This window comes from Schistocerca piceifrons, chromosome 4 (assembly GCF_021461385.2).
Source record: "Schistocerca piceifrons isolate TAMUIC-IGC-003096 chromosome 4, iqSchPice1.1, whole genome shotgun sequence".
Lineage (NCBI taxonomy): Eukaryota > Metazoa > Arthropoda > Insecta > Orthoptera > Acrididae > Schistocerca > Schistocerca piceifrons.
The window spans coordinates 743,405,258-743,429,820 of NC_060141.1; the positions used below are offsets into that span (position 1 = coordinate 743,405,258).

Here is a 24,563-nt window from a genome sequence, read left to right on the forward strand (position 1 = left end):
TTAGCAAATTTCTATTTGCAATGTGAATTTTGTCAGACATAGGGGATTCAAAAACGAAAAAGCTGGCATACTATGCTTACTTTCATTCCATAACGTCATATGGGATTATTTCTTGGGGTAATCCATCAAGCCAAGCTAAATTTTTCCGGGCACAAAAGCGTGCAGTGAATGTGGTGTGAACTCAAGAACATCCTGCAGAAGCCTGTTTAGGGAACTAGGAATACAAACTACTGCTTCCCAATATATTTATTCCTTAATGAAATTCATCATTAAAAATATATCACTTTTTCAAACCAACAGCTCAATTCATGGAATCAATACTAGAAATAATAATCATCTTCACAACGATCTAAAGTCACTTAGTCTTGTACAAAAAGGTGTGCATTATTCAGGAACACACATTTGCAATAACTTGCCAGGAGCCATAAAAAGCTTAAGAACCAATGAAATTCAGTTTAAGAGAAGCCTAAAGGATTTATTGGTGGCCAACTCCTTCTACTCCATTGATGAATTTGTCAGTAAAACCATCTGATTTGTGTGTGTGTAACTTGTGCACAATTTGAGCGCAGTAATGTGTTAACGTGTTAATTGTAAATATGTGTGTGTGTGTGTGTGTGTGTGTAAGTACAATCTAACTTCTGCACCATTTCAGGGCAGTAATGTGTTCATTGTAAATAAGTATTATAGTAGTTGTATTACACGTTTAGTACCTTACAAATAAAGAAAAAAAAATTTATTTTAAATTCAGTGCATTAGTATTTGTAAAATGACTCTTTCATATAGTGTTCATTAAAAACTGACGATCATTCCACTTGGGACCTGTGGAATACTACATTAGCTTATTTGTTTTAGTTGTAAATATTTGTCGTGTATTGTTGTTTTTCTGACATGTCCTACATCCTGGAGGACCTCCTCACTACGGATCAATTGGAATGCAAGTAAATCTAATCCATCTTTAAAATTCTTGTAGGTTCTGAAATCCATGCATGTTATAAAAATGTTTGTATGTACATTATGTGATCAAAAGTATCCGGACACCCCCAAAACATACGTTTTTCCTATTACGTGCATTGTGCTGCCACCTACTGCCACGTACTCCATACCAGCGACCTCAGTAGTCATTAATCGTGAGAGAGCAGAATGGGGCGCTCCGTGGAACTCCGGATTTTTAACGTAGTCAGGTGACTGGGTGACACTTGCGCCATACGTCTGTAGTGAAGAGGATACATGAAGGGACACGTAAAGCACAAAATCGTACAGGCCGACCTTGTCTGTTGACTGACAGAGACCGCCGACAGTTGAAGAAGGGTCGTAATGTGTAATAGGCAGACGTCTTTCCAGACCATCACACAGAAATTTCAAACTGCATCAGAATCATCTGGAAGTACTATGACCGTTAGCCAGGATGTGAGAAAACTTGGATTTCACGGTCGAGCGGCTGCACATAAATCACACATCACGCCGGTAAATGCCAAACGACGCCTCGCTTGGTGTAAGGAGCGTAAACACTGGACGATTGAACAGTGGGATAACGTTGTCTGGAGTGAAAATCACGGTACACAGTGTGGCGTTCCGATGGCAGGGTATGGGTGTGGCGAATGCCCGGTGAACATCATCTACCAACGTGTAGTGTCAACAGTAAAATTCGGAGGCGGTGTGTTATGGTGTGGTCGTGTTTTTCATGGAGAGGCTTGCATCTCTTGTTGTTTCGTGTGGCACTATCACAGCACAGCCCTACATTGATGTTTTGAGCATCTTCTTGCTTCCCACTGTTGAAGAGCAATTCGGGGCTGGCGATTGCATCATTCAACACGATCGAGCACCTGTTCATAATGCACGGCTTGTGGTCGAGCGGTTACACGACAATAACATCCCTGTAGTGGACAGGCCTGACCTGAGCCCTATGGAACACCTTTGGGATGTTTTGGAACACCGACTTCGTGCCAGGCCTCACCGGCGAACATCGATACCTCTCCTCAGTGCAGCACTCCGTGAAGAACGGGCTGCCATTCCCCAAGAAACCTTCCAGCACATGTTTGAATCTATGCCTTCGAGACTGGAAGCTGTCATCAAGGCTAAGGGTGGGCCAACACCATGTTCAATTCCAGTATAACCGATCGAGGGCGCCACTAACTTCTAAGTCAATTTCAGAGAGGTGTCCGGATACTTTTGATCACATAGTGTGTATATGCATGTTCACGTCTCCTCCTAAACCACTTGACCGATTTCAGCCAGACTTGCTACACATGCCGCTCACTGTTTGATGAGAGTATCTGTGGAGGAAAATGGAAATGGAAATGCTGTATGGCTAGGGCCTCCCATCGGGTAGACTGTTCGCTAGGTGCAAGTCTTTCGAGTTGGCGCGACTTCGACGACTTGCGTGTCGATGGGGATGAAATTATGATGATAAAGACAACAAAACACTCAGTCCCTGAGCGGAGAATATCTCCGACCCAGCCGGGAATCGAACCAGGGTCGTTAGGTATGACATTCCGGCGCGCTGACCACTCAGCTACCAGCGGCGGACTATGTGGAGGAGAAGAACCATTTAACTATCAAAGATGTGGTGCTGGCGGCGAAAAAGCAGTGTAGGTCACGATGCGCGATTACGGATACTTTACTCACCTAGTATTTGAAAATGAGAGCATTTCGCTACTTTTAACAAACATTACACATATTTTCAAACATTTATCAAACTTTTCCTTAGTGAAAAGCCCTGCAAAATGATGACAAACAAAAAATGTTGAGCCCTTTATGCTATAACATTGCCGGACGAAACATGACGTTTTAATTTATTACTTGTCTTCTACTAACTGTACTCGCACCACGTTTTCTAGGCGGTATTCACCTCTACTTATATATATACCAGAAAAATTATATCATCGTACGGGTCACAGAGCAGGAGACATGACGTGATCAACACTGAGGTTCTTCATAAGCTGCCGCATCTTGCATAGCGTTTAAATTTGTTACTTCTTTACTACTAATTCTATTCGCACCATTTTTCGCAGGTAGTAACCAGATATACCGCTGAATGAACCTACAACAATATATCAAGTACGCAGCGTAGTTCAGGAGATACGTCGGCATAACACTGAGATGGAATAATCAACGAAAGGATAACGGTCTACGAGTCGGGGCGTGGAATGTCAGAAGCTTGAACGTGGTAGGGAAACTAGAAAATCTGAAAAGGGAAATGCAAAGGCTCATTCTAGATATAGTAGGGATCAGTGAAGTGAAGTGGAAGGAAGACAAGGATTTCTGGTCAGATGAGTATCGGGTAATATCAACAGCAGCAGAATATGGTACAACAGGTGTAGGATTCGTTATGAGTAGGAAGGTAGGGCAGAGGGTGTGTTACTGTGAACAGTTCAGTGACCGGGTTGTTCTAATCAGAATCGACAGCAGACCAACACCGAAAACGATAGTTCAGGTATACATGCCAACGTCGCAAGCTGAAGATGAACAGATAGAGAAAGTGTATGAGGATATTGAAAGGGTAATGTAGTATGTAAAGGGGGACGAAAGTCTAATAGTCATGGGCGACTGGAATGCAGTTGTAGGGGAAGGAGTAGAAGAAAAGGTTACAGGAGAATATGGGCTTGGGACAAGCAATGAAAGAGGAGAAAGACTAATTGAGTTCTGTAACAAGTTTCAGCTAGTAATAGCGAATACCCTGTCCAAGAATCACAAGAGGAGGAGGTATACTTGGAAAAGGCCGGGAGATACGGGAAGATTTCAATTAGATTACATCATGGTCAGACAGAGATTCCGAAATCAGATACTGGATTGTAAGGCGTACCCAGGAGCAGATATAGACTCAGATCACAATATAGTAGTGATGAAGAGTAGGCTGAAGTTCAAGACATTAGTGAGAAAGAATCAATACGCAAAAAAGTGGGATACGGAAGTACTAAGGAATGACGAGATACGTTTGAAGTTCTCTAACGCTATAGATACAGCAATAAGGAATAGCGCAGTAGGCAGTACAGTTGAAGAGGAATGGACATCTCTAAAAAGGGCCATCACAGAAGTTGGGAAGGAAAACATAAGTACAAAGAAGGTAGCTGCGAAGAAACCATGGGTGACAGAAGAAATACTTCAGTTGATTGATGAAAGGAGCAAGTACAAACATGATCCGGGAAAATCAGGAATTCAGAAATATGAGTCGCTGAGGAATAAAATAAATAGGTAGTGCAGGGAAGCTAAGACGAAATGGCTGCAGGAAAAATGTGAAGACATCTAAAAAGATATGATTGTCGGAAGGACAGACTCAGCATACAGGAAAGTCAAAACAACCTTTGGTGACATTAAAAGCAACGGTGGTAACATTAAGAGTGCAACGGGAATTCCACTGTTAAATGCAGAGGAGAGGGCAGATAGGTGGAAAGAATACATTGAAAGCCTCTATGAGGGTGAAGATTTGTCCGATGTGACGGAAGAAGAAACAGGAGTCGATTTAGAAGAGATAGGGGATCCAGTATTAGAATCGGAATTAGAAAGAGCTTTGGAGGTTTTACGGTCAAATAAGGCAGAAGGGATAGATAACATTCCATCAGAATTTCTAAAATCATTGGGGGAAGTGGCAACAAAACGACTATTCACGTTGTTGTGTAGAATATATGAGTCTGGCGATATACCATCTGACTTTCGGAAAAGCATCATCCACACAATTCCGAAGACGGCAAGAGCTGACAAGTGCGAGAATTATCGCACAATCAGCTTAACAGCTCATGCATCGAAGCTGCTTACAAGAATAATATACAGAAGAACGGAAAAGAAACTTGATAATGCGCTAGTTGACGATCAGTTTGGCTTTAGGAAAAGTAAAGGGACGAGAGAGGCAATTCTGACGTTACGGCTAATAATGGAAGCAAGGCTAAAGAAAAATCAAGACACTTTCATAGGATCTGTCGACCTGGAAAAAGCGTTCGACAATATAAAATGGTGCAAGCTGTTCGAGATTCTGAAAAATTTAGGGGTAAGCTATAGGGAGAGACGGGTCATATACGATATGTACAACAACCAAGAGGGAATAATAAGAGTGGACGATCAAGAACGAAGTGCTCGTATTAAGAATTGTGTAAGACAAGGCTATAGCCTTTCGCCCCTACTCTTTAATCTGTACATCGAGGAAGCAATGATGGAAATAAAAGAAAGGTTCAGGAGTGGAATAAAAATACAAGGTGAAAGGATATCAATGATACGATTCGCTGATGACATTGCTACCCTGAGTGAAAGTGAAGAAGAATTAAATGATCTGCTGAACGGAATGGACATTCTAATGAGTACACAGTATGGTTTGAGAGTAAATCGGAGAAAGACGAAGGTAATGAGAAGTAGTAGAAATGAGAACAGCGAGAAACTTAACAGCGGGATTGATGGTCACGAAGTCAATGAAGTTAAGGAATTGTGCTACCTAGGCAGTAAAATAACCAATGACGGACGGAGCAAGGAGGACATTAAAAGCAGACTCGCTATGGCAAAAAAGGCATTTCTGGCCAAGAGAAGTCTACTAATTTCAAATACCGGCCTTAATATGAGGAAGAAATTCCTGAGGATGTACGTCTGGAGAACAGCATTGTATGGTAGTGAAACATGGACTGTGGAAAATCCGGAACAGAAGAGTATCGAAGCATTTGAGATGTGGTGCTAAAGACGAATGTTGAAAATTAGGTGGACTGATAAGGTAAGGAATGAGGAGGTTCTACGCAGAATCGGAGAGGAAAGGAATATGTGGAAAACACTGATAAGGAGAGGGGACAGGATGATAGGACATCTGCTAAGACATGAGGGAATGACTTCCATGGTACTAGAGGGAGATGTAGAGGGCAAAAACTGTAGAGGAAGACAGAGATTGGAACACGTCAAGCAAATAATTGAGGACGTAGGTTGCAAGTGCTACTCTGAGATGAAGAGGTTAGCACAGGAACGGAATTCGTGGTGGGTCGCATCAAACGACATCATAAATTTTGAGCAGAGTGACACTTCAGGGAAAAATTCGCTAGACGTAAGAGTGAGATACGTATACGGACACGTGTAAAATGTGCTAAATATAAATGAATTTTATTTTAAATGTGTCACCGTGTGGAAAGATACGAATAAAAAGCACGTCATAAACTCTTGGAACGATTTCCATCAAATTTTAGTATAAATGTTAGCTGCGATATAGAAGGAAATAATATGGAGGTGAGAACCACCAACCTACTATTAACATTAGGGTGTTACGTCAAACAGAAGTGTGTGCAGGATTTGGACAGACAGAGAGAGGGAATGAGGAGATGGGTGCAGACAGGGGAGGAGGAACGGGTGGATAAATGAAGGCAAAAGGAGGAATTGGACAGAGACAGGGGAGAGGAGCTGGAAAGAGAACGTAAAGAGGAAGTGATAGACAGACAAGGTGGTAAGAGGAGATGACGAGTGGCTGGTGGGAAGAGGAAATGGATAGGGAGAGGGGAAAGAGAACGTGGACTGGTAGAGGGATTAGGAGGAGATGGACATAGGGGAAAGGGGCAGATGTGCAGAGATGGAAGGAACAGATGGACAGAGAGGGAAGGAGCGGATGGTGATAGGGTGGCGGAGGGGGGATTGAGCAGATGGATAATGAGGATGGTCTGAGGCGTGAGGAAATGATGCACAGGGAGAGGGGGATGGAGCAGATGGACGTAAGAGTTGTGAGAGGAGATGAGTTGAGAGAGGGGCAGTAGGAGAGGGTCATAGAATGGGGGTGGAGGAGATGGAAGCAGAGGGGGGAGGGGGGAGCAGGATATGGACGGGGAGAGCTGAAAGAACAGGTGGAATAATAGTACATTTGAGTAAATACACACATGGGCAACGTCGGGTGCTAGCTATTATTCGATATTCATGTAAATACCGGCATCCTGGAATTCTCGATGTTTGTGTAAACAGCTGTACTCTCGGTCAAAGAGCTCAGCTCTGTTCTAAGATTGTGTTCCAAGCTTTGTGCTATGCTGACGACCCTGCCTTCGCATTCGAACTTGAGAATGGTTTCGCCGTGACAATATTGCTCTTTCAGTTCCTTGCTCTATGTTCCCAGTACGTTTATTTTTATTCATCTATGGTGTTATCATGAAACTGATAATCAGAATCCACCTGTTTATATGGTATGTCTGAATAAGTTTTATCGAAGAACTTTGCATGTCACTAACGTAATTCTACATTTCAGTAATCCAACCAGTCCATATCATGTGACTCAGCATTTTAAAGATGTATCTTCTCAATCTCCTGTGTAGTTAAAAGCTGTACGAGAACAGAAAGAAATATATAGACTATAATTTTGAATCGAAACTGAAAGTTCATCAAATACTTCTTGTACTGAATTGAAGTATTCAGCCGTATCATTACCGATTATTTCCAGCAGGAAAGATATGTAGTAACTCGAATTGATGTTTTACTGTAAGTATGTATTATGATTTCATGATAACGTAATTTGTACTGTTTGCAAGTAACTACAAAATGTGTTGTTTAATTCTGTTCCATGAGCAGCTCAGCAAGAAATTGGCGGCGACGGCATTCTCATCCGAGAGAGCAGTTAACGCATCGTACATATTCGCCATCAAGTGTGCTCTCAGTGGGATGGGGGAGATGCCAAGAGCGTCTGGTTATTGTTGTGCATATTTTTGTTAAAATGAATGAAGAAAAAAGATACAATTTGTAGATTAGAGCTTTCAGTCAGGTTTTGGATCCTGCATTGTCAAGAGTTGTAATCTAACTTATGTAATAACCACAGCCTATTGAATACTTTAAAATGTATTATGTCGAAAGATGTTGTACGTAGTGTTGCAAAAAAAACTTTCGCGAAGTGTTGAAATTAATTTGAAGATCAATGTGTTTTGAGTTACATCGATAATGTTGAGAAGAGAGTATCTGAAGAAATGATACTGGAAAGAGAGACGCCATTTTAAGAAAATACATATTAAAGACGAAATTCATATGGACTCTGACGAAAAAGGAAAGTTACCTTTCGCTGCCGCAAGTGAGCACTAACACTTTGTTAAGATCAAGCAAGGCGATAACTGATACTGAAATATTCGTTATTTATAACATTCCAAAGGATCAATGAAGTGAGTGCTTGATTTGAAGGCCAAATTGCATTTAATTTGGAAAGTGGATGCTATAGATCAGAAATTATATCATTCAACAGTGCAGAGGTAGAAACAAATTAAGCGGATTGTATATGGAAAGTGCGAATTTTTGGAGTTTCATGTAATCCTAGGCCCGTAATCTTCTATACGTCAAGAATATTTCGAATTAAATATTCATTGTTGCTAAAGAAGCTGACGATTACCTAAGTAAGTGGTTTTAGACAGCAAAGATATTGTGACTAGCCGAGTAGGCGGACAGAAAGAATACTGCTGTTAAGCATGATTTCTAGAATGAGATAGCAATACAAAATCAATTAATTCGCTGGAGCTAAGTATAAAAACGGTTTCGAAATTAGTAGCATTTACTTGGTACCTGAAATAACCAATATCCTTACTGAGACCGCGATAGGTTAGAAGAATCTGTAAACGCTGCTGCCATCTTTGATGTACCTCACGTTGCTACAAAGAGTAGGTATAGATGTTAAATGCGTACTGATGGCTGGAAAATAAAGTTGACCCTCATTAAGAATGTCGTACCGCTGTACTCTCTACATACTATATACACAAGGAAGCGAATTGTGATAGAAGACAATTTGTTTGTTACAGTTGTAAAATGAAATTCATTGAACTAGTTGACTAGTCTTTTATGTTACATACAAAAGCGAGTCATACTATTACTACTTCTTCCTGCATTTTTTCAAGTACAAAGGGCTATTAAATATAAGTCAGTCTTGATCTTGTGTGACCTTGAAAGGGTAGTATCTTATTGTGTATCATCATTTCTTTTTGGGATTAGTGATGTGCTTTCTTTTGGTTCGCTGTGGTAGCTTGGGTTGATTTAAAAATGAAAATAACTATAAATATTTCAAAAGGAGGAACTTCAGATTGGTTTACGTACACTAGACAAAAAGCGCACAGAAACTGCGGTCCTGTGTGGTACTCTAATATGAACCTTTGCGTTTCGTCTAGAACTTGCCACTAGCGGTTGTATCGGATATATGTAGTCTACGTCGTTTTCTTTCCATGTTAGAAGTTTGCATTCATAGAGAGAGTCGATACGAACAGATAACTGTTCAATTATCACGCACTTTGTGTTGTTCATTAATTTATTAAACACTTGAATACTCAACATACTTTACTACTCAAACACCCACCATTCTTGTACACCTGCAACACAAAATCTGATACATATAATATATTATTCACTCACCTCTAAATATATCTCCATGTCGAAACATCTGAGGAACGAACTGCCCAGTTATCTCTTTCTTATTCAAGAGCGGACTCCAGGCAGTAGCTTCTTTGTTGGTGGTCCCCAGATAACTCCCTCCTCTCCAACAACGAATCGGAACGAATCGGTACCCCCGTATTATACTGACTACACTTCTAGACTTCCTCAACACAATTCCTATATCTTTTTCTTTTCTTCTCGGTGCTTAATGTCTAGTTGCACTCTGCTAATTTATCCCGATTCTTTCTTAGTTTGCACGAATATTTTCATCTCCTCATTTGTGTCTTTTTATACGCATTCATTCCTTGCTCTTCGTGTATTGTTACTACTTATCGTCTGAAATTTTATGTAAGAAATTCACTTCATTTACTTATTACGTTTTAATGGAACTGTACTGCTTACCACAGGTATATTCATTATTATCAAGTCTAATTACGCACATTTCATGATAAATCCATATGCAAATGAACGAGCAACCCAAAATTTATTTTTACAGTCCTAGTTGCTTTACCTGTTATAAGGTCTCCAATTCCCTATTGAGGAAAAAGTCACAAAACAAATTAACCCTGGTCATTTCTTAACGTAATTTCCCCGAGGTCATATGCACTTATCGTAACCTCGACGCCATGATCCCATGGTCGCTGCGAACGCTTTTTGGAGGCTGTTTTGACAACTGGAAAATCACTATTGTATTAGCGTCGTGTGACGATCGGAGAATGTGCGACAAAGGAGTATGAATTTCTTCAGTGGAAATGTCGTTCTCAAGAAGGAACTCTTGCGTCGCTTTCTCTCGCTCCGCTTGTGTACAGTGTTGGTGGAAGATAAGCGCAGTCCTTTCCGTACGTCTTATCGTAACGCTGGATGTAGGGTGCGGTTCTTCGAAACACTTTAGTAGCTTGTGCCCTTTAATGAGCCCTTTTGATCGCAATAATTAAACATTATGCCATCTCTGTCACAAAATACTTCCACTACAATGTTTCTCAACTCTGTCTCTTACCAGAAATTTGCTTATTGGTTGGGATTAGGTGCGTTTTCATCGAGTTTTGTTTCACGACTCAGTAACGCCATACATTTCCATTAGCACAAAATTTCAAAAGGTAGTGTCATTTATACCGACGTCAGCTGTAAACATTTCCTGGGAAACTGGCACGCTCGCAGCCATGAAACAGTCCGATAGCAATCGTGGCATTCATCTAGCGATGAATTTCGTCAGCTGTCACACCAAAAATGTGTAGCTAAACGAGTAATTATCTCTGATCCTGTATTGAAATAGTCGCCATTTCTAGTATCTAAATCTGTCATCACTCTCACCGCAGCTTATGGCTGTGTACATCTAATTCTATATCACTGTGTTTGACAGAGGGTTCATAAAGCCACTTTCAGAATATTTCTAAATCGTTAGCTGCGGAATGACACGTGCAAAAAAGGAACACATAAATCTTTATGTGCGAGCTGTTATTTCTTTTATTTTGCTGCAATGGTCATTTTTTCTATGTAGATAGATTTGGCATTCAGAGGCCAGGCTGGCGACTGAAATTTCTTGAAAATATCTGTCGACAACGAACAGCACCTTTCTTTATCGCTCAGTAGCACGTTGATTTGCAGTCCGCAAAAGAACCTTGAAAATAATTCCTGTTGCTACACAACCAATTGCTTATGTCAATTTTTATTGCTGTCACAAAAATCGTCTTCTGAAAAAATTAGAGAAGCCGTTAATTCTTAATTTATTCAGAACATCTATTTATTTTTATTTTTGTATTTCAGGTGACCATATTATATAGTCTAAAACAGTCACGAACCATTAGCGTCTTCCAACAGATATCAGAAACAAGATTTCTTTTAACCTTACAGGGGCGTTTGCCACCACCAAACCTCCATAATGTTCTTCGGTGCAAATTGGATTGACAGCTGACCTCACAGAGAGCCTGTCAAGTTGGTGTTAAGTATGGGCGTCTCTGTCATTTTTTTGTCTGTGTTTCCAGCCGAAAAATGATTTCCAGTTGCAAAAGAAGTCAGTTAACATCGAGTTGTAGTTGGAGAAACGATTTTCCCGGGGGTAGAGCGAGGGGGTGGGAGGAGGAGCTTGGCAGGTAGCTATATTCCTAAATTAGAGACGTTTTTGAGTTGTTCTTGATTCAGTGTGGCGAATGGCTAATGTGGATGGAGTAATGGTACAACAGTGAATAACCACGGAGGGTAGTGTTAGACCGAGAGTTTTGTGGCGGTGTTCGTAGCGACAAACAATTCGCGGTAGAAACGGCTTACGAAGTCACCGCCACACTTTTAATAGCGGGCCGACCGGTCCGCTGGAACAGTGAACGGAAAGATGAAAACCCAAACACTCTGATTAAATAAATGTCGGTACTTATCTTTATTGATGAAGATACAGAAACACAATAGTGAACTCCGTGTCTACAGAGATCTGTCTAGTTCGAGTCTGAGCGGCTAGGTCAGCGTCGGCTGACGACAAACAACAACTCTGCTGCGATGAACACACAACTGACTAGCAAGTACACAATTCGGTGGCGAGTATACAACTGAGCGGCGAATACAGAACTGTCCTAGCGCTCGCGACTCCAGCGCTTAAGAAGCCAGAAGCCAGCGGTGGCGCGCGCAGACTTGCGGCGATTTCCTGTATCGCTGGCGCTGCTTATGCGGACGGCGTCCGGACTTTGATGCTGCCAACCTTTTGGCAGCGGGCTCGGTTGGCATTACTGGCTAGGATATAACAGAGAGAAATAGGATCTTCGACTGCATACCAGTGACATTTGTTATTATCACAGTAGCATCACTTATCGTCCAAGCAAACCCTACAAGTGAACTAGTACCTCTTACGGTAGTTCAACTAACGTCATGTACATGGAACTTCAAACTTATTGGACAGAGTCCCTGATAACGAAACTGAAAAGATGGAAGAAAGTAGTGGAAGACAAGAAGTTCATACAGCGTCTGCGACTATGACACATATACAGGATGTATCAAAAAGGATGACGCAAACTTACACGGCTGAAAGTGCACGATGGTAGAAGCACAATGTTAAGTAAACATGGGCTCTAAAACGCAAACTTTAAGGTCTATGAAATATTCTTCATTTTCAATATTGTGAAACAAATCTCTTCTACTGCAAGCTCTTTGCTTTCCATATTTTGGAAGGTGGTAGTATGGACCAAAACAAGAAAAAAAGTTCAGTAAGCATGTGCTCCAAAAGCATACCTTAAAAGTTATGAGCACATGTGCATTAGTAGAGTTCTGTTCCAAAGTACCGAAGATATACAGGTGCTCATAGACGTTAAGGTATGCGTTTTAGAGCACATGTTTACTGGAATTTTTTTCTCGTTTTGGTCCATACTAATTCTTCCCAAAATACAGAACACAAAGAGCTTGCCCGTAGAAGAGATTTTTTTAACAATATTGAAAATTAACAATATCTCATAGCTTTTAAGGTATGCAGTTTAGAGCCCACGTTTACTTGACATTTGTGCTTCTATCATCGTGTACTTTCAGCCGTGTAAATTTATGCCATCCTTTTAGATACACCCTGTATACAGAAATTCCCCATACAGATCGCATTTTCTTTATTTAATGTATAATGCATATCGGAAGACTCCGATCATCAGATGGAAACCTTAAAGGATCACGTATCACGTCAGACAGAAAAGTACCCTACCGAGATACTAGGCACAATCATGTACTGACACTGTACGGGTCTCTTAGTTTGCTGCCGTATCCTAAAATCGATTCAATATTTCGACGATCCAACTGTTTGCCATCTTCAGGAGAACGTTGCTGCTGCTGCTGAGTGCCACTGAGAACTGATACCAAGGCTACAAACCGATGTCCCATATATACCTAAATATCGTGCACGGCGCATGAGCCGCCCACCACAGTTGCTGACCTCCAAGACTCGGTAGATGGCGCTGCCCTTAGTAGAACACCGGTGGCAACGATATATCGCACTCAGAGGTTATTTTCGAACAGTCTGACTGGCCGCACCGACGAAGATTCTGTTTTGATGCGGGATAGCAGAGGGTCTACTTCCTGCTAAGAGGAAACCCATTGTCTCTATTAATCGAATTTTCCGTCAACCTAATTTCAATCGTCTCTTTATAAACACTGTTCCTAAATCCGAAACTGTTGGAAACTACCACAGTTTCGTCAGATTTCATCCCTTGTCCCTCATTCAAGCAATGTTCTGCTGCCGCCGATTTTTCCGGCTGTTGTAGCCTCGTATGACGGCGATGTTCCACGCACCTGTCATGAACTGTGCGAATCGAACGGCCGAAGTAAGCCTTCCCACGCTGACACGGAATTTCGTATATTCCAGACTTCATAAACCACAAATCATCTTTCACACAGCTGAGTAGTGTCCTAAAGTTGGAAGGTGAACAGAACACACACTTAATGTAAAACTCCTTAAAATTCTGCTTCTCAGAGTATCCAATTTCCTTACAAACAGCCATCAAATGTGGAAGTTGTTGGATTGAAATGGCCTCGTCGGAAATGGCGTACCAGAGTCCTAAGGACGCCACTGGGTTGGAATGGTGGATGACAACTTTCAGCATGGAGATTCCTATCAGTCTGCGTTGGCTTTCGGTGAACATTATGTCCAAAAACACCATCTGGTTTTTTTTTGTTTTTTTTTTGTTTTTTTTTTTTTTTTTGTAAACGATGACGTCCAAGAATGGAAGCATCCTGCAGGCTGGGATGCAGACTGATCGCTATCTGCATGCTAAGAGTAGAAGGGCAGCAACTGTGGTGGGCGGAGCACGCGCCGTGTACGGTACGCAGACCTGTATAGGACGTCTATTTGCAGACTTGGCATCTGTTGTCAGCGGGCCTCAGCAGCAGAAGCAGCGTTCTCCTGAAGAGGGCGAACAGTTGAATCGCCGAAATATTGAATCGATTTTTGGATGCGGGAGCAAACTCTAAGAGATTTCTCAGGACAGTCATGTACCATTTTCCGCAAAACGGTGCACTGATTCTTCAGGCTTTCGATCTGATGGTAGCAGTCTGCTGAAACGCGTTACCTGTTTGAAGAAATAAAGCGTGATATACACAGTCAACTTTTGTGTACAACTGTTCATGTTCAAGTGAATGTCATTGTGTACAAAAATTTGTTGTATTTTTCTAATATTTTACTATTCCTTCTATAAAAATAATCATCTGTTGATGACCTTTTCAGGACACAAATGTTATGTTGATGCCGTTTATGTGACATAACACTCGTATGTACCGGGTATTACTAAAGGAGCAGTTAATATTTTAATAGACGGTAGTTAGCCTAATTCGAATCAAACAGTCCATATAGCTTGTGTCCTGTATTTATGGGATGCAGAGGTACAGTTTCTTACGGAAATGAGTTTGCATTTCGCGCTTTCCTACTACACTTGCTATGGGTTTATTTATCAACTGCCATTTTCATTTTGAAATTTTGGTCGTGAGGTTGTGCTTGGGTTTACATTGAATTTTGAATTGTTCATTTGAGATTTGCTGACCACTGCTGTTTGCCTGCCAATACTGTATTTGAGTACCGGCTTTGTGATGAAAACGCTGCTGGTGGTTTCATAGAATCCGGTAGACGATTTCCTAACGTGAAGCGTTTACTTGCTTTTTCAGTAAACTACACGAGTTTGTGTGGTTCCCAATAGTCATATAAGGGTTGGGCAAGAGTATGGAAATATCAGGAGAAATACATGCTCGGGCCCAGATGCAGAAGCTGGCCAAGCCTGCAGGTTCCGCTCCTGTATTTGAGAACTGGTGGAAAAAAAAATTGATTCAAATGGCTCCAAGCATCTGAGATCATCAGTCCCATAGACTTAGAACTAATTAAACCTAAATAACCTAAGGACATCACACACATCCATGCCCGAGGCAGGATTCGAACCTGCGACCGTAGCAGTCGCGCGGTTCCGGACTGAAGCGCCTTAACCGCGAGACCACCGCGGCCGGCGCGCGTGTTCTCCGCCACCGCTCTACAGCAAAATTTCATGAAATGCAAGAAAAACAGCAGCATCAGTTCATTATAGGTAAATAGACGTTCATTCCTGCGGATGGCGAAAACACATGATTATTCGTCCTGTTTTATTGTTTCATCCAGCACCAGTTTAGGTAGATTTGCATATGAATTAATCGTTCACTTGTTAATACATACGAAGCCCACTGTATTGCTGTAGGACACTGTTCAAATGCACAGTTTGTCATACGCTAACTTCAGCTTCACACAGTTGTTGTGCCCCAGGGTAGGCTGTTCACACAGTCTGACTACTTCTGTCACACACTACACTGTTTATGATGTCACAAACAGGTATCTCGGGACACTTACACAGATCAGCTGTTCTATTCGCTTGCGCGGGCGGATTTCCATTGTTGACTTACTCCACCGTGATCATCGATGAGTTATTGATTTGCCGACATTCGTTTAGATCAGCTGTGCTTCGATTACGTTAAATAACATCCCTGTCCGAAACACACTTTTTGGTTCGCCAAGGACTGTAAGACATTTAATACATTTAACCTTTATACACTATAACAGAACCAACGTCTCTAGCGTTGTACCACTTATTTTGTTTAATTAACTCTGTTCATTACATTATAGTTATTTTTGGCCACACTGAATTCGGTTTATTGACACCCGTTCGGGTCTATGCACACACAGTCACTGTTCTTCACAGTGTCTTGTGACACATTAAATTGTTCATGAAAACTTTAACATTTTATTTACATGACGAAATACACACACAAAGTGTTCGAATGTACGTTATAACTCATTACAATGTACATTATGTTTTGTTAGCATGATTACCTTCCTGTTACATATACCACTGGACTCGCATTCGGGAGGACGACGGTTCAATCCCGCGTCCGGCCATCCTGATTTCGATTTTCCGTGATTTCCTTAAATCGCTTCAGGCAAATGCCGGGATGGTTCCTTTGAAAGGGCACGGCTGACTTCCTTCCCCGTCCTTCCCTAATCCAATGAGACCGATGACCTCGCTGTCTGGTCTCCTTCCCAAAAACAATCCAATCCAATGTTACATATACTTGGCCAATTAGACCATTTTTTGGACTTTTCGACACTGATCTGGTTTACACAATAACTCAGTTTGTTATATATATACAGAACTCCTGAATATGTCTCTGCTTCCGTGATATTTTTTTTAAATCACTGTTATTGACAGTCCAGTTCATTCTAAACGTTTATAGCTTGTACCATAAGGTGTACTACGCTCATGACCAGTCAATAAATTCTTTAGTCCCTCTCAAAATTCTAGATTTATCATTTCATTTGTCGTTACATATTTCAAAGACATTCTATTATGACATTAAGTGCATGAAAGTTGTACTACATACTAGGAAAAAAACTTTCATCTTGACTACCAATAGTGTGAAAATTCATTAACGAAAATAAATACTTATCAAGCCTGAACTTACATCTACTACTTACACATATATTATTTCCATGATTGTAACTACTAGTAACGGCTCAATCATTCCCCATTCTAGCATCTTACGTATTTCTAGTTTCCCTGCCTCCTTTTTCGACCATGGGAAGGAGTAAGTAGTATTACAAAATTTCTTCTGTGGTATCGCATCAATATTATACGTATAACCTCTGATGACCCCTCGTCTCTAAGAGAATACTTCTGTACGTTTTTTAATGGCTGAGATAATTGTAATTACTGCTCTGCTGCCAGATATGTGGATTCCTCTACTTTATCTTTTATTGATTGACAGGACTCTGTGATACTTTCTCTCCACTGTGATATAATCTCTCCCCGCAAAACACTGCAGTATTTTTGGCAGACTACATTTGACTTTCAGACGATATTCGCCAGCCGCGCGGGATTAGCCGAGCGGTCTGAGGCGCTGCATTCATGGAGTGTGCGGCTGGTCCCGGTGGAGGTTCGAGTCCTCCCTCCCATGGGTGTGTGTGTGTTTGTCCTTAGGATAATTTAGGTTAAGTAGTGTGTAAGCTTTGGGACTGATGACCTTAGCAGTTAAGTCATATAAGATTTCACACACATTTTTTGAATATTTGCCATGTATAACTATTGTGCGCAGCAATTCCAGTTTCACTCTTACTTCTCCAGTCTCTAAACTGCAAATACCTTGAGAGAGGTCCATATAGGCATTCCTTTGTCTCAAAAACTGCCAGCCCGGAATACAGGCGACTCTCAGTCCATTTACAACTAGGAACGTGGAATTGAATGCTCCATTTCCCAAAAATACGTCCATCTGTACCTGGCTCTGCACTACCTGTCCTTGGGCACCATTGCACCCGACACTTTGTAATTCTGAACTGCCAACACTGGCACTTTATGCAACTGGCACAGTTTCCTATAGAATTCATAACTCATCACATTAACTGTAGCTCCTGTATCAATTATGGTATTGACCAGTATACTAAGAACTTTAGCATAAACCACAGCCTGTACCAACTCACTATCTACTTGGTTACATCTCTTATTCTCATATAAAAGTCCCTTCTTCATTCCAACACCGCTGTTATATCTTAACATATTGAATACATCCTTTTTCTCTTTAGTCTCTTGTGAGCTCTCCCTCTGTCCGACAGCCAACAACGTAGTGCTAACTGCCACCTTCTTTAGTTTGTCGAATCGGTTGATGTAGGTTCAAAATGGTTCAAATGGCTCTGAGCACTATGGGACTTAACTTCTAAGGTCATCAGTCCCCTAGAACTTAGAACTACTTAAACCTAACTAACCTAAGGACATCACACACAACCATGCCCGAGGCAGGATTCGAACCCGCGACCGTAGCGGTCGCGCGGCTCCAGACAGTAGCGCCAAGAGCCGCTTGGCCATCCGGCCGGCGGTTGATGTAGGACGATCAACTATTCTCACACTTTGATTCTGGTTTTGCCAAGTCGGGTTCGTTCCTACCATTGTTGTTGTTCGATTATCTTTCGGGGTTATTCTGATTGTTCTGTCTCGGATACCAGAGTATTGCAAACCTATTCTTCCCCTCTGGCCCAGCTTTTCGCATCTGCTGCTGATTGCCACCTCCTGGGCTAAATCTTTCCTCATATCTTCGTTTTCGTCTGTATTGGGATGAAGTGTTTCCTCAAGCCTGTCAATTTTTGTTACCTTTGATATCATTCGGATGACTTTTAAATGACTGACTTCCGTTCATACGTTTACCATTGTCGTTTCGTCGATTAGAACAATTCCCACAATTATTCCAATCATTTTGTCTATTGTTGTTCGTTTCTTTATACTCGCAACCATTTCCATTGCTACTTTGTAACTTCAGGTCTTCCTGAATTAAGTCTGTCGAATCCAAGACAGACAAGAAGTTATACAAATTACTGTGTGGTACATGGATTAGTTTCTCTCTAATATTGGGTGGAAGTCTGGCTTTTAATAGCCTGATCACATCACGATTTGAACTCGGTTCGTCTCAATATCGCGTTTTGTTAATATATTTTTCGGATTACTTTCTTAGGCATCCTTGTTTAGGACAGTATCCCTCTGGACTGTATTCGTCTTTTCTAAGTCTTTCCTGAGCATAAGGTGACTAGTACTTATTTAAAAATGCTTTCTCAATTTGTTCACGGGTGTAGCTAGTTTCAGCTGCATCTGGCGCCCATAGAGCAGCATCTCCTCCTATGTGCAAAACAATAAACTGTATGTTTGGTTTCTCAGTCCAGACTCTGCGCAATATGATTCGTAAACTCTTTATGAATACTACCGGGTGAATATTTTTCTTGTCGGTGGAGAAGGTTTGAATCTGGCGGTGTTTAATTAAACTCTCCTCCATCATTATTGAAGACACAGTAGGCACAGGCCCCGCACCACTCAACTTTTAACTGTTAGGACTACACGTCCCTGCAAATCAAACTACAAGACCAGTGTAGTCTTGCAAGTCGCCCAACTTGCCTTCCGTGCATGCGCCACTCTTCCCCTCTCTGGAAGGTTCCAGAGGCTGGCACTGCATCTATATAAGCGTAACACTGTGTCAACCCCGGCAGTGAGCGATTTGAATTCCTGATGATGATGGCAGAGACTGAATCATGTGCTCGAGTGTTTTATTTGATGTGATGCAGCTTGTAAACAGAAGAGATTGCACTGTTACATTTTCTAAATATGGGCATAAAATAGCCCCCATCCCACTTGGCATTGCGACAGTTAACTGTATACCAAAACATTTTTTATCACCTCCGATACGTCCTGTACCACAGCTCATATTAGGAAGTTGGCAGTAGCTTACACTAGCCTCCTGCCATGCGCCGCTAGTTGGCAGTGGCAAGAGTGATAATGGTAGTGAAATTTATCGTAGTACAGTCAATTTCCATGAAATATTTACAGATTGCATACACAAATGATCCTCGTGAGTATGTCTGTTAGCGATAGATCCCTAGGGTAGTTCCTGAGATTAAACCGAACATTCGGACAGAAACTACAAATGGCACGTTAATTTATATATGTGTAGTATTACGCGACCACTTTCGTGGGAACAGTGAAGTAACATGTGTATTCATAATCAAATACCAGTTCGATTGGAATATTTAATCGCCACCAAGGAGCATGATAAACGATATTACAAGTGACTGTCGGCAGTTGACTAATGTAATCTTACTCTACGTTCACTTTTGGTTCGATTTTGCTTGCCTTGTATCAGTGAGAGGATGGTGAAATTGTTCTGGACAGCCGGCCAGAGTGGCCGAGCGGTTCTGGGCGCTACAGTCTGGAACCGCGCGACCGCTACGGTGGCATGTTCGAATCCTGCCTCGGGTATGGATGTGTGTGATGTCCTTAGGTCAGATAGGTTTAATTAGTTCTAAGTTCTAGGGGACTGATGACCTCAGATGTTAAGTCCCATAGCGCTCAGAGCCATTTTTTTTTTTTTTTTTTGTTCTGGACAATGCAGAAACACATGAGCTGCGAGAGGAGTAGAACTAGGCCAGACGTTTCACAGAAGCCCATGGGCTGGACAGCCTCTGTATTGCCACACTGGGTTGTCCAAATCATCATGAATGGACACAGATAAGGATCTTCTGTGGAGCAAGCCCACTCTCGCTATACATTTTAGAACCCAAGAGAGTTGACTGAGAAGGAACATTTTTATCAGAAGGCACTATTCGCACAAAATCAGAAAGCCAAGTTTTATGTCCACCACCGGATGCCACAGACAAATGTAATGGGAACCCGCAATGTTCGGCCCTTATTCCCCTTTTCAGAACTATTTGCCTTTCAATTAACACCACTACAATTACTTTGCACTTTACAGCTGAAATTAATTCACTTATATGATTATTAACATCCTTTACTCCATCCACCTCATTTCTCAGATGTACCAAAGTGTTTAGCACACCGGACTCGAATTCGGGAGGACGACTGCTCATGCCGTCGTCCAGCCAGCATGATTTAGGTTTTCCATGATTTCCTTAAATCGCTCGAGGCAAATGCCGATACAGTTGTTTGAAAGGGCACGGTCGACGTCTTTCGCCATCCTTTCCTAATCCGATGGAACTGATGACTCGCTGTTTGGTCCCCTCCCCCAACTCAATCAACCAACTATCTTATTGTATTAATATTGTCATTTTTTTGCAGAATGAGCCAAAGTAAAAGTTGTTCTAGTCTCATCTAACAGCCGTAGGAGGGTGATTAATTTATGTCTGTTGAAGAGCGCACTGTCCAACCCTCCAAGTGCCACACTGCCATCTGGGATCCGAGTATAGCGTGTGCTGGAGTCACTCGGGGTGGAGCAAGTACAGCCCTACATCCAGGATTTTAGCCGTCTGCGCCATGGTTACTGCAGAGGCCCAGAGTAATTTTAGATTTGGTGCAGTAGAGGAGAGATTGCACTCCTGTTTCATTCTTTCATGCAATGTTGTCTGACATTTTGTTTGAGCACAGCAACAATGTTGTTATCCTTATAGATGAGTCCAAACAGGGGTCCTCAGTTGGTCGCTCTATTGTTTTTCCGGATCGTGTCCCCAAAATCCAACTGCCTCAAGTATTTGCTATCTTCGACACAGAATTATATGCGATCTTGCTAAATTTCTGGTCTGCCCTTCACTTTCTACAATTTTTTTAGCCAGCAGATAAAGTAGACCACAGTATCCAGGATGCCCTCCTCCAGCTATAACGACTTCCGTAGCGTACCTCTTTCCAGCCACGTCGACGGGACGAGGGCCTCCTTACTCGTCGTCGCAAAGGCCACAGCTCCATGTAGCTCGGCTTCGTGCTCCGGCTGGAGGACCCTCCAATATGTCGTGCTTGTGGTGTACAGATCACTGTGTGCCACATTTTATTGGACTGTGTTGTATTTTCCGACCAGCTGCCCGAGGCAGATTTTCCGACGTATCTGCCCTCGATTTTAAGTAACGTCCAAAGGAATGTGGTTCGAGTCTTAAGATTTTTGTGAAATGTCCAACATTTTTCGCATGGTTTTAGGGAGATGGTATTAATGTGTTAACGGTGTGACTGGGTCAGCCACAGTCCTTTTTTTTCTTTTTTTTTAGTAGTCAACCAGTGACATTTGCCTGTTGTTGTTGTTGTTGTGGTCTTCCGTCTTAAGACTGGTTTGATGCAGCTCTCCATGTTAGTCTATCCTGTGCAAGCTTCTTCATTTCCCAGTACCTACTGCAGCCTACATCCTTCTGAATCTGCTTTGTGTATTCATCTGTTGGTCTCCCTCTACGATTTTTACCCTCCAATCTGCCCTCCAGTACCAAATTGGTGATCCCTTGATGCCTCAGAACATGCCCCACCAACCGATCCCATCTTCTAGTCTAGTTGTGCTACAAACTCCTCTTCTCCCCAATTCTATTCAGTACCTCCTTATTAATTATGTGATCTGCCCATCTAATCTTCAGTATTCTTCTGTAGCACCACATTTCGAAAGTTTCTATTCTCTTCTTGTCTAAACTATTTATCGTCCATGTTTCATTTCCATACATGGCTACACTCCATGCAAATACTTTCAGAAACGACTTCCTCACACTTAAATCTATACTCGGTGTTAACAAATTTCTCTTCTTCGGAAACGCTTTCCTTGCCATTGCCAGTCTACATTTTATGCTCTCTACTTCGACCATCATCAGTTATTTTGCTCCCCAAATAGCAAAACTCCTTTATTACCCTAAGTGTCTCATTTCATAATATAATTCCCGCAGCATCACCCGATTTAATTCGACTAGATTCCATTATCCTCGTTTTGCTTTTGTTGATGTTCATCTTATGCCCTCCTTTCAAGACACTGTCCATTCCGTTCAACTGCTCTTCCAAGTCCTTTGCTGTCTCTGACAGAATTACAATGTCATCGGCAAACCTCAAAGTTTTTATTTCTTCTCCATGTATTTTAATACTCCGAACCTTTCTTTTGTTTCCTTCACTGCTTGCTCAATATACAGATTGAATAGCATCGGGGAGATTGCCTATGCCATTCTTTTACCTTCGTTGTCGTTTTACTTGCGTTTTAATCTCATCTATAGTTAGTTTTACTCTTTCTTCCTTGTTTCAGAGCATTTGAGACAAAGTGACTACTGTGGTAGATTCGAATGCGCGCTTTTGAAGAAGTTTTCGAGATTCATTTGTTTTAATGAGTATTAGGACACTCATAACCTCAACTTTGAGCGCCCATAAGCTGCTAACACACACACACACACACACACACACACACACACACACACACACTCACACACACAAGAGCTCAGTTTCGCATTCTTACATGAATTGACAATCCCCAGGCAGTATCGACTAGCAATAGAAGAAGACGGACACAAGCAGGCGGAAGAGGACTATTCGGGTCGATGGTGTACAATGCACCTTGAAGCAACGTTGCCACCCAGCTACTGCTGGTGCAGCGCGCGGGTTCCTCTCTGCAGGGAATAAAACGCGGCTAATGAGGCGCAGAGCCGTGAGGACAGACCGCAGCGCGGCGATCCAAGCCGGCCATCTGTTCGCGGTGGTGCTGGTGGTGGTGGTGCCGGGAGGGGCTGTGGTGGCGGCCCGGGAGGAGCGGCCCCCGGCCGGCAGCCCACACGTCGCGACGCCGCCGCTCCTGCTGCGACCGCCCTTCGGATATTTAATCGGCTTTGCGACTTATCTGGCCGGGTTAAATTCTGCCGGTCCTCCGCGGCCAGCCTAAGCTCCAACTGCAAAGCCGCCGGATTTGCCCGCCAGCCGCCTGCCGCCTGCGTGCCTACTAACACGGCGGCGTCGGCGGACCGCCCCCACGTCACCGGCTGTCGAGCCGCCGTAAGCGATCTCCCCGGCTTAGCGACTTCTTCCCCCCTGTACCGCGCCCCGCTCACCGCCCAGATTTTCGTCGCTGTTGACTCCAAATCTGGTATTTCTTGCATCTCCCACGGATGTCAATTTTTCGCCGTCTCTCATAGCGACCCTTTATGGTGGCAAGGTTGGCCTTGCCAGAATCGGAGAAGAAGCAAACTGTGTGCCAGACCGAGACCTGAAATAGGGACCTTTGCCTTTCGCGGGCAAGTGCTCTACACGAGCACGATCCGTCCTTACAGCTTTAATTCCACCGGTTTCATTCTAGAGACATCCACTTGGCTGTGGCTAAGCCATTTCTCTGCAGTATCTTGACTTCCAGGAGCGCTAGTTCTGCAAGGTTTGCAGGAGGGCGTCTGTGGAGTTTGGAAGGTAGGAGTCGAGGTACTGGCTGAACTATAGCTGTGAGGTCGGCTCGCGAGTCGCGCTTGGATAGTTCAGATGGTAAAGCACTTGCCCGCAAAAGGCAAAGGTCCCGAGTTCGATTATCGGTCCGCCACACAACTTCAAACTGCCAGGAAGTTTCATATCAGCGCAAGCTCCGCTGCAGAGTGAAAATTTCATTCTCTAAGAAGAAGAGTTGTTAAATCAAACAAAGAACTCCAGACAGAAATACAGTATGTGATCAAAAGTATCCGGACACCCCCAAAAACATACGTTTTTCATATTAAGTGCATTATGCTGCCACCTACTGGCAGGTATTCCATATCAGCGACCTCAGTAGTCATTAGATATCGTGAGAGAGCAGAATGGGGTGCTCCGCGGAACTCACAGCCTTCGAACATGGTCAGATGATTCAGTGTCACTTGTGTCATACGTCTGTACACGAGATTTCCGCACTCCTAAACATCCCTAGGTCCACTGTTTCCGATGTGATACTGCAGTGGAAACGTGAAGCGACACTTACAGCACAAAAAAGTGCATCTATCCACACCACCACACAGGAATCCCAAACTGTATCAGGATCCA

At 42.5% G+C, this 24,563-nt stretch overlaps 1 protein-coding gene across 1 annotated transcript in view; it reads right to left on the reverse strand.

Moving 5' to 3' along the window:
- The window catches only part of LOC124796143 (serine/arginine repetitive matrix protein 1-like), a 61,153-nt gene extending 37,488 nt beyond the window's left edge, over positions 1–23,665 (reverse strand). The window contains exon 1 of the mRNA XM_047260235.1: positions 23,233–23,665. Within this exon, the coding sequence (XP_047116191.1) occupies positions 23,233–23,665 (433 nt within the window). The remainder of the gene's footprint in view (positions 1–23,232) is intronic.
- Positions 23,666–24,563: the final 898 nt, after the last annotated feature.